At 44.0% G+C, this 14,849-nt stretch overlaps 1 protein-coding gene across 1 annotated transcript in view; it reads right to left on the bottom strand.

The window, feature by feature from the left end:
- igsf3 (immunoglobulin superfamily, member 3) overlaps positions 1 to 14,849 on the bottom strand; it is a 77,201-nt gene that overhangs the window by 18,143 nt on the left and 44,209 nt on the right. Inside the window, exons 4-6 of the mRNA XM_075479515.1 lie at positions 10,051 to 10,437; positions 5,608 to 6,015; positions 2,855 to 3,280 (exon numbers count right to left, since the gene is read on the bottom strand). Of these exons, the coding sequence (XP_075335630.1) occupies positions 2,855 to 3,280; positions 5,608 to 6,015; positions 10,051 to 10,437 (1,221 nt within the window). The remainder of the gene's footprint in view (positions 1 to 2,854; positions 3,281 to 5,607; positions 6,016 to 10,050; positions 10,438 to 14,849) is intronic.

Consider the following 14,849-nt stretch of genomic DNA (forward strand, 5'->3'; position numbering starts at 1 on the left):
TCAAAAAAAAAAAAAAAGAAGAAAAAAAAAAAAGGCATCTGTTCCTGCATTGTGATGTTTGATCGTGTGAATGAAGGGTAGCCAGGAAAGCGTAGGTGCGAGAGGAGAGATGATGAAAAACTCTAATTGGGACACCTCCTCCTATTATAAATATAATTCTCACTCAGCCAATAACCAGACGGTCTTAATATCCTGCTCCTAATGCCAGACACGCAGGCAGAAGCGATGAGAAAAATGTATTGATCTCCCCAAATCATCATTAATCTAAACTGCAGTTCCATTAAGGAAGATTCTGCATAATTAGTTTTGTGCGTTTCCAGTTGAGTGTGTGTGCTGGGATGTGTGTAGTTTGCATTATGAGCAGATTATATTAGATTGTGCAGCAGAGACTGGGGCTTCCCTGGTGATCTGCCATGCTGAACATGTGTTTGCCATTATTGCATCTCAGAAAGAAACAGAAAGAGAAAACTCAATCAGGCGAAATCTAATATTTCTTCCATTGTATGTGAAGCTGTATATGGAGTGTTTGTGTTACAGGGCTTTTGTGAGTTTGTGGATATCCTTTGCTGAGAGGGCTAATATTGAATCATGTTCAATCATAAGATAATTACACTTTTGCTGCGGGAGGCAACCCGACAGTGCTTGCACATGTATTCCAAGTGTGTGTCGGAAGATGGGGTTTGATCTCCAGTGTGTGCAGTGGTTTTCTGCATGTAGCCTTTGGTGGATAATTCAAACCCAATTGCAGCACAGGGGCATTCACAATAAGTATAAAACACTGTATGTGTATGTGCAGACTTGGTGGTGAACTCATTTGGTATGACCCATGGGACTTGGACCAAGGCCCCAATCTCCTAATGCAATCTTGAAAAGGAGGTAGGCCTGAGCTGAGGAACATTTTGATGAAACATTATGCTGACAAGCTGACTGCTTCTGTGGGGAGTTTGGTCCAGCTTTTATCTATATCCAACCCCCCCCCTGCTGATTTAAGATGCATGGATCTTGGATCTCGGGTGCAATTTCTGATTCTTGTTTTCTCTTTTCTGCTTTTGAAGTTCTCCGAAAATGTAACAAGCAGCGTCATTCTGCATTTGGATAGAAGATGGTGGTGTAACAGACAGGCAGAGAGCTGAGACAAGCAGTTAGGCTGTTGTGCTTCTCGGGGTTTCAGGGGTGAGGGTAGCCTTCTCTATGTATGTGAAAGAGACATCCTATATTGACAGTCTAAATGAAGGTCTGACTACACAACCAAAACAGAAGAAAAACACAGAAGACAGAAGAGATTAACGTAGCGTGGCTGAACCGTGCCTCGGTAACCAGCAAGATAAGGGATTTACTCACCAATCCCCGTTCCCTTGTGAGATAGTGTGCCAACACACAGAATGATTGCACCGTTACGGTTATTGATGGATTTCATTCTGCAACTGATCACATCATCACAGATATTGATGGCATTTCCAAGGTAACTGATCGCTTTGTCATGGAGACGAGCGAGTGGAAGGAGGACCAAGTGCCCTACAAGAGACTGCCTGCCTGAGTGTGTGATTGTCTGTTCCAAAGATTTTTCTGTTTAGGGTTAAACAGACTAAGCTGCGCAACTGAGGGGGGCATAAATGAGCATTTCAAGATGATAAGTCGATTTTCAAATAACTCCGGAGGGGCCGAGGGAAGCTGTGTGTTCTGCGTGAACGAATAAGGTCAGAGTGCAGTCAGTCAACAGTGAGGCACCGTCTCCACACTCAGCGGTGCTTAAGACAGTACATGTGAGTCTATTTTCATTTGTTTGCATTTGTGTGTGTACCTGAATCAATAGCACTGTGGAATGAAAGACTACCCAGGCAACAGATGTGACTGCATGCCTGTGGCTCACTTTGAAAGTGTTATTGATCACCGCGGTCTGCCTTTTAAGTCTGTACAGCATCTTACATATCCACACCTAAACATGGATGAGGCCCCATGGTCAAAATATAACGTGGGAGACCAACTCTTTCAGGAGATTTTACATGATTGCTGGATATTATTACAACAACGCGAGAAACTACTTTTCATCCTACCCACATAACATGTTCCTTCTGTAAAATCCAACAATCTGAGCCCCACTGGGACTGCAAGCAGTGGAATGCTTCACTGGACTGCTTTAAAAGATTAAGAAATAGTGGATTTTTTTTTTTTTATTCAACAGCAAAATTACTATTTGCCAGAGGCAAATTCACCTGAATAAATTAAGCATCATACTGTTGAGGCACAACAAGCCGGGCTAAATTGGGCAAGTGAAAGTTTGTGTCGTGTGTGTTTTTTTATGTTCTTCTTCTAATTGGGATTTGTCTGAATGGGTTTTTTCTGTGTGTGTGCGCATGTGTGTATGGCACACAAAGGGCCAATGGGGGTGGTGTAGACAGTTTAATGCCTCCGCCGAGTAAAAAGGTTCAAGGACAGATTGCTCACTCTCTTTATCACTCTTCCTCCTTCCTTTTGTCTTTCTCCTTCTCACGTAATACTTTCACTCACTTTTCTCTTCCTGTGGGATATTTAGCAACCCATTCACTGCGCTCCATTAGGATACTCCACCCTGCCCAACACACACAGACATACTCAGACGCACAAACCCAGTACACAGACACTCCAATTAGTGGCTAAACCAGAGTCTAAGCGCAATTAGAGCAAGCAGAAATCCTCTAAGCTCTGGTGGATTCACCCCATGTGTGTGTGTGTGTGTATGTGTGTGTGTGTGTGTGTGTGTGTGTGTGTGTGTGGATGTGTGTGTGCAAGTCTGTATTTATTCCTGTTTGCATGCTGGTCTGTGTCCGTTCCAATCAGGTGTTTTTCCACTTGGCAAGCGGTCATGCAGCTTTACCTGGCTGAAGGACACTGATGCCAAGCAGGTTGGAGGTCCGGTTGGCCACTCTGCTCCAGCTGTTGTCGTAGTTCCTCCTCCACAGGATAGCGGTGCACTGGTATTTGCCCGCCTCTCGACGCCCCGCGCGGGTGACCGACAGTCGGAAGTTTGTGTTGGAGTGGGAGCGGTCCACCGTGGTGCGGGTGCCCAAACCAAGCAACTGCTCGCCCCACTGAAGCGTGCCTTCACGGGTGAAAGTCACCAGGTCCTTGAACTCTCCTTGATCTTCGCCTTCAGCTCTCGTGCTGGCCGGCAGGAAGCGCCACGTGACGGACGTGGGGACTCGCGGGTTGTGACGGGGTTTGACCAGGCACAGGAGGTCAAAGGAGTCTCCGAAGGTTATGGATGGGGTTCGCGATGAGGCCGACACCATGAAGGAGGATTCTAGGTGGTGGGAGAAGAGGGGAGAAGTGGTTAGGATGACACATTGTCAAATGGTCTTTTTATTAGTGCTCCTCAGTGCCTTTAATGGAGCAACACTAGCTTTGAAATCTAATTGAGTCTTCTCTCTCATAAGGTAAGGGTCTGAATCTCACCCTGGAAGGAACTATCCTGTAAAGCATTCTAAAAGGAGCAAAGGCCTCTGCTGGAGCAAATACAGACAGTATTAACTAGAAGCACATTGACCTATAGGTAAAGCAGCTCTAAATCTTCACAAGTATTTCCCCATGTCTAAAAACAGTTGTGTGCAACTAGCTTTTGTGCTCGACTGAAGTGTGCTTCAAAATGAATGGTGATGCAACAAAGAAAACCCAGGGGAGAGATTTCCTTTTAAAGCCAAAGTTCGATCTATGCCCAGCTCCTTGCCAAGTCTAAACTATCCTCATTAAGCTGAAAACATTCACCCAGCTGTGTATATCATTGCCAATACACACCTGCATTGGAAGGTAAAGTTAAGAGATAGATAAAAATAACTGCTCCCCCAAGCAGTTTAATACTATTGCCCTGCATGTTTTGGGGCATTTCAACAAGTGCAAATCCTCAATCTTGAATGTCAGACAGATGAGCTGACGTAGGTTTTAAAAAAAGAAAAGAAAGTGAAGGCACGCCGATGAAGCCTCAAATTTCCCAGATAAAATCATTAATTTCTTTGAGACTTTCCAGATTCCCCATCATGTTCTTGTCAACAGCCCCGCTGCTTTCAATCCGTCCCTCGCCCTGTCTTGTCCTCTGACAGCCATGATCCCCAGCGTCCTTCAGGGTGTGTAATCAATGGCTTTCTGTCCAGAGTTGGCTGCTGCTGGGACAGCCGCCTGGGGCTGTAATTCTCCAATAGACAATAACTCTCTCCTCTTGCTCCATCTCTCATCTCCTGGCACCATCCATCCATCCATCTCCCTTACTGTCTGCGTGCCCCAGTGACAGAAAAGAGGATTTCACACTTTTCCCCCCCCCCATTCAACTCTGTGTTGTTTGCATGTGAATAAACATGAATGCGTTTGTTTCTTTTGCTGTTTTTTGGAACATTGCGTCTGTGAGTATATGTAAGCTCATTATTCATACACACACTCCACTCTAGACACCCTCAGGGTCCCTTAAGCCAATCAGCTGGAAGAAAGCCTCTACCTTCCCAGCACCATTGTCTTCACTGTGGCAACAACTACACAAGACTTCCAGAGGACATCCCTCTGCCATTCCCACTGGGTCTCGTCAGCAGTCAAAAGAAGTCCATAAAAAAAGATGGCTGTTAACTAAATGAAGGCACAGTGGGCAAATATAATATGCCGAAGTACAGCTTGTAGACTGGTTCAATCAGAGGACAGGTCAATGTGAAACTCGATCAGAGCTTCGATGCGAGACCAGAGCACCAGAGAAAAAAGCAAAAAAGCTGAGAAGTGTAAAAGTGAAGGGGGCTGAAATAAAAACTACAGCTCCATTTACATGGCAGGCTTAGGTCCAATAAAACTGCAGCTGGAGGCTGAAGTGAGAAAAATGAGGGTCAGAGTAAAACACCGACCGTCACAGAACAGTGCACATTTACAGAATGCTTTGATCAATAAGCGCGGAGGAGAAAATTAGGTGATGCCGACTGTAGAGAGATGAGCAGCTCGGACTTCTTTCTCTTGATCTGCATAATGTGTCTCTTACTCCTCGAACTAATGTTCCTTTTGTTGCCCCAACTTGACAAATGACCACTTAAAAACTGACATCTCTTCTCTGCAGCACCACTGTGCGCTGCCGCAGGGAGGTAATCCGTTGCTTGTGTGTGTATGTGTGCCTGTATTGCACCCCCTGCTCTTGGGCCTGCCAGCTCTTCACCGCTCCGCTCCAGTGGCTTCCTCAGCCTGAACGGCGGATGCTCAGCTTAACTCAGCAGTGACAGAGGAGACCGGGACCACAGACTGTAAAACACATTGCCTCTGCATTTCCATTCTAATAATTTTGACTAATCCATAGGGGTGTATGTGAGTGTGTGTGGGTCTCTCATGGATGTACTGCTCTTGACATGAGGCAGGTGGTGTTAGAGTGTGTGTCTGTCGTAATAGCTCTTTGCCTAAAGCGGCTGCATGAATAAACCATGGCATATTCAACTATGTGTACTGAATGTCTTTCCTGAGTCATTCAGCACATCACAAACTACAAGCCTCTCTTGGATTCAGTATTTAAGTGTGCAGACACATGGTGCTTTTTAGAATGTTTACATGCCTTACTGAATTAAATATATTAGAATACAGACTACACTAAGGCAGCATTAGGGTTATATAACTTACCAACAGTCTTGACACTGACTGCCTTGGTGGCTGATTTCTCTCCAATCTTCTCCCAGTTTAGCTCTGGTTCAGTGCCAGTGTGAAGCCACTCGGTGGCTGTGCAGCGGTACTGACCCTCATCCCCAGGTAAAGCGTTGTAAATGGACAGAGAGAATGTGTCAGGTCGCACTTTCTCCACACGAATCTCCCCATAACTGGAGCGCTCTCTGTAGGAGGGGCTGTGCCATACGGTGCCATCACGATCCACGGAGGCCACTTCCTGGATTGGTGCTGTCACTTGCTTGTCTATCCACTGCCAGACAACAGACACAGGGCCTGTAAGGGAGTGGACTGAACAGGTCAACTGGATCCCGTTGCCCTCTTGGACTTCTGAGGAGTTACTCGACAAGGACACTGTGATGTTGCTCTCTGAGTGGGAAAGAAGAAAAACAGAACAGCAACAGGAGAAGTTGGTCGTGAGAAATGCAGATACAGTTTAATTAAAAAGTACTCAGCATACTCGTACTTTTTATTGTGTTGTGTAACTTTAGAAAATTGTTAATGCTTATTTGGCCAGATAGCCAACATTAAATGGACCCCTGATAGTTAGAAACTTCTTCCATTTCCAAGTTATTGAGTCTACTGTGCTCCTGAGAACCCTTAAAACTTTAGAAATGGCTATGTACCTTGTTCATAGATTTACTGCGTAGGTCCTCAGAGAGCTCTATGTACCGCCTGGCTTGGTTTTCGTCCACATTTTTCACAGCACACAGAAAGAACAGGTGGTGTTAAAAAGGTTGACCAGATTCCAACCAATGAAATGTGGGACTAAGAGTGTGTTTGTGTGGGCAATGTGGGACATGTCAGCAATGCTGAATGTTAGTTGAAAATTCTAAAATAAAGTTGAGCTTAGAAATAAACAAGCACAAATATGAGTCCCCACAAAGGAAAATGGCAGTACATATGTGACTGTGATGGCTGGATATAAACACATGACATAACTGACAGGTGCAAGCTTAGTTCCACAAGTTGGCCTGTGTGATCAGGGACGCTGCACAGTGTGGCACTTAATGATTACAGTTACTGTACCATTTTCCTCATCTGCCTTTGGGTTTCAGCAGAAACCCTTTTTGAGCCATGTTTCTTGTGCTGTTTGCTTTGTATTGCATTCTCCACTGTGTACACCTAACAAAAAAAGCTCCACAGCCAAAGTGCCAAATAACTCTGACAATTGGCTTCCATAGTTTAAAATAATTTTCCAGCCTTGATTTTAGCTGTATTTTCTCATCTTTGTATCATTTTCCAGAATATTCCCTTAAAATCTGCATCGTTCAAGTTTTTGATCTCGCCAAATTTGACCCATTGGGTGTAGCAAGACAACGAAGATTGCGTGGTTAATCTGTGCCTCTGTGATGCCAGCTTTCCCTTGTTTTTTTCACAGCCTTTGGATGAGCCAAATCGTAGAAAAATGTATTCCAATACAGAGTTAACTTTCGACACATAGAGCCAATCAAAATGTGGGACATCATCCCATTTTGTGGGATCAGGGACTTAGGATAAAAATGCTGCGCATACCCACCGAAAGCAGAAATACCGGTCACCCAAAGCCTTAATGATAGCCAATTTCCCAAAAAGATATGACAGACATCCTGCTGGCTCTAAATTGAATGCAGCCATCTCAAGTACGCCTGAGCTTTATCTTCACAGTCAAGTCAAAATGTTGGCCATGAAAAAGGTTAATTGTGTAATCTCATTTACACACACAGCTGTATGTCTCTCTAAACTACATCTAGTGAGTTCAGTTTGTCACAGATGGACTCCAGTCAAGTTCTAGTCACATCTAAAAGATAATTAAAACAAGCAGGAACCACCTGTCCACGGGGACTCTTTTTCATGGCAGACATTTTGGCTTGAGCGGCAGGGTAAGCCATTAACAATGACTCTGTTTAATCAAGTGTCTAAGTGAGTTAGACAAACTGCACAAAATGGATTGTGTAACTTGCTCACTTGGAACTAATGTAGCTTGTTTTTTTGTCAATTGAACTTGTGCTTCTCCTGCTACGAAATACTAAAATATCTGCTGTGAAAAGAGCTATACTTTTAGAATTCATGCATGTTAACATATTTTGGATCATTATGATGGGCCTTGTCAAATTTGAAGTCCTATTGAAACTGAATTTGATGGAGAGGGGTCTCCCTAGTTTTTCTTTTATGTACACAAATTGGAAATTTGCAATGCCAACTAGCCTACCACCAGTTATTTCATGGGAACTTCAACGCAATCAAAATGAAATGCTTCCTGCATCCACTGTGTATTTGACACAAGGTCACGTGGACACAATAAGGCAAGTGATGAGAGAGCTCGGAAAAAATTCCTCAAAAATGTTCTCACTTAACTGAATCCTAAAGAGAACCTGAAAAACATTTTCTTAGGAAAGAAATGAGGACATGGCGCCCAGGCAACAAAACAAATCCCTGCATCTCTTCCCAGGAGTACAACACTCGCCTGTAATAGGGATGTGCATATGTGTGTTTTGCATGCTTGTGGCTGTATATGAAGCATGCATGAGAGGGTAACTGGCCTCTGGTACTTTGCAGAGACAGCTAAAGAAGAGAAGTGAGTTGAGATTCTCCTTCTTATCCCCATGAAGCTTGTTCACTGACTCCTCATACGCACAGGAAAGAAGGCTCATAACACAGGGCTCAGAGTCACTTCAGAGGTGAAGGATAAAAGTCTCCTCTTCAGCTTTTTTTTTTTTTTTTGCATTATTGAGACTCACATCACTTCTACGTCCATCATACTTCATGGAGCATAGATGACCCATAAGATGTCTTTCCCTTGTGGGGCCAGTGCTGCAGTCTCTCAGGTATTTGGCTTAAGATTTCTCACTGTTTTCCTCCCCTCGGGCCAAGCTCTGCTGCCTCCCAGATCACCGGCCCCCTAATAAGTGTGAGCCCTCTGTGAAAATGGAATAAACTTGCTTCTTATTTCTATCAGATTCAAATGAACAGAGGGAAACCTTTTATCCCTACCCTTCCCTTTGTCTGTCATTTGAACAGCTTTATAATTACGTACGATCACTCTTTCGTTCCTGCAGCGACCACTCTTCCGATAGTGAGACATACATTTAGATCCACTGACTGTTGCATAATTTTGTCTAGTTTCTAAACAACTTTAGGTTCCTCCAACTTTCCCTTTTTTCATTTCCTTTGAACTTTATATTTTTACATTCTCCTCACAAGCTCCTTCTGGGTTTTGCTGAGCAGAATGAATTTTCTCCCCACAACAGTGCAGGCCCTCTGATTTTAAACTACCTTTGCACTTGGCCTTTCTATCAGAATGATACAGATTCAGTTTGGCAAGTGAGTTCTCTCTTGCTTTCTCATCGCAAAGGTAAACTCATCAATCGACATTCATTTGTCAAAGGTGTTTACTACCGTTTTTTCTCCTTTGCTGTCACCTCTGCCTGCCTCTGGCTCATCAGCTCTTACCTCTGTCGCAACCTATTACTGACTCTACCCCTATTCCACCAATTATCACACAATCTAGAAATTGTGTGTTCTGAATGTCGGAGAGAGAAATCAAGCATGACATGACAGTTTTTTGCATGAAACACATGCTGCATGACAAAGCTGCTTTTATTCCAGAAAAGGTCCTCCTCCTGTCATTATGGCTATTATCTTGTGTAAATGCTATAAACACGCGTTATAGGGCAAGGTCTTGCTCAGGGACATTGTTTTTCAGCTAATTTAACAGAAGGTGCAGTGGTCAGAATGAGGTAGCATTGGCTGCTTTAGAATAGATACTGCTCTGTCATTAATATGCTGTATTATGCTGGTAGCAGCTGGCTCCATTCACACTGGTCCAGCCCTTAATAGACAAACAAGTACAGAGAGAAGAGGGAGTGCTGCTTTTTGACAGACAAGATTGAAAAGACTCGATGGCAGATGACAGAATTGTGAGCAAGGTTTTAAAGGTTTCGACTGTAGATTTTTATCAGTCAGCTGCCAGCCTGACACAACCCCACTGGCCAGTCCTGCTTAAGCCAGCTGAAGAGGTCTGCCCCAGCAGAACACATTAATTTTGCCCAGGGAACCACTTACAGGGCCCCTTGAGAGCTGGACGCCTTTTCTCTGCTTCTTTTCTTTCTCCATACTTTCATTTCATGGCTGTTAGCTCAGCCTCCTTCAGTCTGGACTCCTCTGCTCTCCATTATCCTCCTATAGTGTTACCCTCCTCCCACCAAGGCAAGCAAATGGGAACAACCACAATGCTGCATTACTAACCCTTAGCAATCTACTCAAACAGAAAATGCATCAGGAATAAGAGCAGCATTATTCTTTCTCCTCTCCCAAGGCTAACAATAGAGGCAGCACAGCTATCTGTTATAGGCCATTCTTGGAAAGGGTGGGGGTGGGGGCGTAGAGGGGAGGGACAACTCAGGAAGTGGACTCAAAACTCACTGAGTGGCTGGACTGAAATCTGGACATTTCGGGACCGCTTGCTGCGGTCGATGAAGTCTCCTGTTGGCGTCTTCTCACGCTCCGTAACACGACAGATGTACTTCCCAGAATCCTCCTGGCGCAGGTTTTGCAGCTTGAGCAGGTGCACGTTGGGACTCTCTTTACGCACCGTCATGAGACCAGCTGCCTCACGGGCAATATAATCGGGGCCCAGAACAGGCACGGCACTGGGGCCCACCACGGCCACCGGTGAGCTGCTGAAGACCCATGACACCGAGAAGAAACGTTCTGGGACATTCTGCGCCTCAATGGTGCAGCGAAGCTCCAGCGGTTCACCGGCCGTGAAGGACCGTCGCTCCGTGCTCACCTGAATGCTGAAGTCCCGGTCTGGAAGGAAAACAGAGGGGAAAAAGAACGTTACAAACATCAGAAAATGTACATGAACTTTAATTAAAGCGGTTTCAAAAAGTCAAGGTGTAGAAGAAAAGATTTTCTACACCAAACTGAATTGAATAATAAGCAGCGACGAGAATCCGCCAACAAAACAGCATGAGTACACTGCCTGTGTAAGAAGACATAGCTTGCCAGAGCAGAGGGGGGCAGTACTATATATGTTATCAAATATGGTAAACTGGAAGACGGTGTAGATAAAAAAAAAAAGAAAAGCATGAATAGAGCAGCACGTGCTTTGTGCGTTTCTAGTAATGGCATACAAAGCTGGTCTCTCAAGTCCTGATCATTAGCTCGTATTCAGTTTTTTTTCACTCCACATGGACGGGTTGTTGTGAAAGTGTTGCTTGCATTGGAGATATGAAGATGAGAAAAGAGACTGTGCGCGACATGTTAAGTTAGCCGTTAGCTTTCTGCTATCACTGTTTCAGACGCAACTGTGATTCAACATTTTGAACAGGCTGAACAGTGCAACAACGGTAACGTGGGCACACGCGCTGAAAAGACAAGAGGGACAGATGTTCACCGACACTCCAGACATGCCAGATGCGCAATTTTTGGCTTCGTCTACACAACAGTGCCAACACTTTGTTTAGGGCCATCTAAGTCTGAAAATATCTCATTCTATGAGCGATTCAGAGTTGTTTCCTAGTACCAGCTCAGAGTAGGCTCTAAAAAGATCTAAAAAAGACGCACAATGTATGACCTTTCAATAAGGAAACTCAATTGGCTTGTGCAAAAAGGACACGGTGTGCCTCCTTCACTTTCCAATGAACTTCTTTCTGATGTCTGAAAAAAGAAATGCCTGCACGTTGGTTGAAACTGAAATGAATGACAAGCAACTTTAGAAAACAAAAGGATGAGAGGTGGTACAGGATGGGTTTGAGGTGGCCAGAGAGAACTGGGGCAGTATAGAATATGTTAGTGTTGAAGGGAAAAACAGTGGAAACCCGTGAAGGTTGAGGTCACGCAGCGCACCACCCCTGTAAAACTGATATTTCAGACAACTTTGCCCTCTCTCCCTGCTTGGTTTTCACCTCTGTACCAAATAGGAAAAAAAAAACATCTAATTAAAATTCTCTGCAGCCGTCTGAATCTGAGTCAAGCGCTCCCTCTGCCTTGAGCATTGTCTAAGACAACAGGGTAAACACTGCTCGTTCGAACACTGTCACGTGGCCAAATTAGACTTGTTGTCTGTCCGTGTGCTGTTGTATTTGTATATGTGCGTATGTGGCTGTGTGTCCAGTGTTCTGTGTTATATCAATTTGCAGAGGATGAGCAGTGTACGTATCGGAGACAGCTGCTTTGCATCTCTGTGGGGTTTAGCCCCGAGCTGCAATTACAAAGACTGTAAACAGGATCCCTGAAAAACAAACTCATGTGGAAAAGTTCAAAGCCTGCAACTGTTACAGTGCTAGTTATGCAGGCGAATATTACGATGGGAGGGGGGCATAGTGTTTACATATACACAAACATGACTGCACGCACAGCTTGAGTCTATCTAAACTAACGCTAACGCAGACAACCATTCATACTCTTATTCACACGTATGGGCAATTTAGAATTCTCCTCACTCGCTGAGCTGATTGCATCTGTGCTATATAGAACCCTACCATTCAGCATTGGTGATTATATCTATTATGCAATCAACTCAGAAATATGATTTCTGGAATACTGGGTGAGGTGGTGGGTCGTAAATTAGTGCTCTGGCCGCATCGCAGAAGGTTCAGGGTTCGAACCTCGGTTGAAGCTCGTTTTTGTGGAGTTGCACGCTCTCAAAACGATTAGCAAAAATTTCATGATGTTAACAATATTTTTATTATAGTTATTAATTATGGCTTAACTGGCCTGTTTATGCCATTATTGCACAAGTCGTAATTATAGTTTAACGTTACACAAATGTACATGGAAGGAGAAAAAGGTGAGGGGGTGGATTCATAGATGATCTTAAAAAGCAAAACGATGAGCATTAGCTTGTGGGTACAGCTTTCCACACGGAGCAGAAGGCATCACAATGTAATCAAAACAATAAAAGAGTGACAGTCGAACCTTAAAAGATGGGAATTAAAAGAGATAATTATGAAATTATTAAGTGTTTTTTCTGTAAAACTTATGTTAAATCATTGTATTCAGTTTGAATAATAGCAACTATGATTATCATTGCATCTGATCTGTTGTGTGTTGATGTTTTTTTTTTTTTTTGTTATTTTCATTTTTGTCCCAGTTGCATCGATTTTCATTCCAAAGACCATAGGCTTCCATGATGGGTTAAGATGGTAGGGTTAATGCGCATGGGTGTTCAGCTTTTTATGTTGGACTCAATGATGAGAGCAAGCATAACCTACAGCAGTAGCGCACATGCATAAACGCATAATTCAACAGGAATGAAAGAAGGAGAACAGCCGACAGATGCCAAAATCAATGACATATTGCCTGCCGCAACTCCGAGGACAAAAAGTTGCCGAGTTGTGGCAATTGAATGGAATCCGTGTCACGACCTGCTAAGATCACATGTGGTTACCACTCAGCATCAGAGAGTTTTACAGGGATACAACTTAAGATGCCATAGAAGACGGTGTAGCCTTGCACATCTCAGGCATGCTCGTTTAGGCGTAATTACAAGAAAAAAAATAAGCAAAAGAGCAAGAGTGACGGAGCAGGGAAAAAAAGAAATCTGTGATGAGAAATGGATGCCGAAAATATGAGCTGATACGAGAGCAGGAAACGAGCGACGAGGTGAGAGACGAGAGACAGAAGAGGGATATGGCAAAAGAAAAACCCGTGACAGATGCATTAAGATTCTGTCAGTTGCTCCTTTCTCTGATGCCGGCTGTGGGTGATTAGCTAGTGATGATCCTCTCCATCTTTTATAATAGAAATCTAATTTAGAAGCTGCTCCCTCTCCTATATATGCCTGTCTTGCGCTCTCTCTCAGTCAAATATGCGCTTAAACAGGTGAAACATCAAACGCACAGCATGCGTGCCTAAAGGTGCGCCCTCAAAACGTACAAAAAAAAAGTGCACAAAAAGAAGTCGAAATTAATACACACAGACGCTCAACTTAAAGCACTCCGAACAGCTGCACGCTGTCTTGCAACTGCTTTATTCTCTTTGTCATGCAACAACAACTCCATCAATAATAGATTACAAGAAAGACAGAGAGTGACAAAGAGTGTTGAGAGGGGAGCTCGTTGATCCTTTTGTCTGCTCTATCTTGAAGTAGCAGAAACTCATCTGAAAAAAACCTGCTTTACATCCAAATTCCAACTCCTCTTCTCATCCCCGCTGTACTATCTGGGGCACCATCAGGTCGGATCAGTCCACCTTCAATCGAAATCTTAATGGAGAGTGGCAAAAAGATTCCACTTTGAAGTGATTTGCTGGCATGAGATATCACCCATATCCTTGCCCCTTTCTTGGAAGCATACAAGGAGATCCTTGATGTATGTGGACCACATCTGAGTGGACGGGATGGGGTCAAGGCGGATGAGAAGCTATAAGAACAAATGGGGAGTCATAAAGCAGCTTTTGTTACTTGTCCTTCTGGCCTGCGTAGAGGGTGATGGCTTATTAGATCATTATCATAGAAGACATACTCCCACCATCAGCCATCCTGTCACAGTTTTTTTTACTCCATCATGCATCTCTTGAATTTTTCCTCGTTCCCATAGTTGGTAACCATCTCCTTTTATGTAATGTCTTCCTTCAGTTTTGGCAATAAGTATGGTTTCTCCCACTGATGCATTCCAGCACAAAAAAAGCCTAGTGTAACTGTTGATGTAGAGTGATTGAAAAACACATTTTTGGCTTCTGAACCCTGGACTACGGGCTGCCTGGGGAGGTTGCTTAAGTGGAAATCATGTCCATGTCAAACAGCCAAGCTATTTTCAGCAGGTTGAATTATTTTCTTGGGTTTGATTGTAATGTTGCCCATCAAGCAGACGCAAATACAAAAGTGGGGAATCTGTGGAGGTTTAGCTAAGCCTTTTTAGTAAGCTAATGAGCTTAGTGTGAGATACCGATCAGCAATCAGAGGAACTCAGCCCACATGGAGGCATGCATGCCTATCAAAAGGACAGAGGGACCAATGTGATAACCTCCCTCCCTCTTCTTTCCCACAGAGTCGCTTCTCTTGAACTCTGGGGCTGTGGATCAGAAAGAAGAGGGCAGAGGGCTGTGCACTGATTACAGGGTTGGCGGTTTGATGCTCAGCTCCTCCTGTTCATGGGTTAAAAGTGCCTATGCACAACACACGGACAACAAGTTGTTCTCAGATCCATTTGTGTCTCTTACCCTTTGAGCCCCGACTCGGGGATCAGTAAGTACATTGAAGCCTGGATCAGAATCTT

This window comes from Odontesthes bonariensis, chromosome 12, assembly GCF_027942865.1.
Source record: "Odontesthes bonariensis isolate fOdoBon6 chromosome 12, fOdoBon6.hap1, whole genome shotgun sequence".
Taxonomy (NCBI): domain Eukaryota; kingdom Metazoa; phylum Chordata; class Actinopteri; order Atheriniformes; family Atherinopsidae; genus Odontesthes; species Odontesthes bonariensis.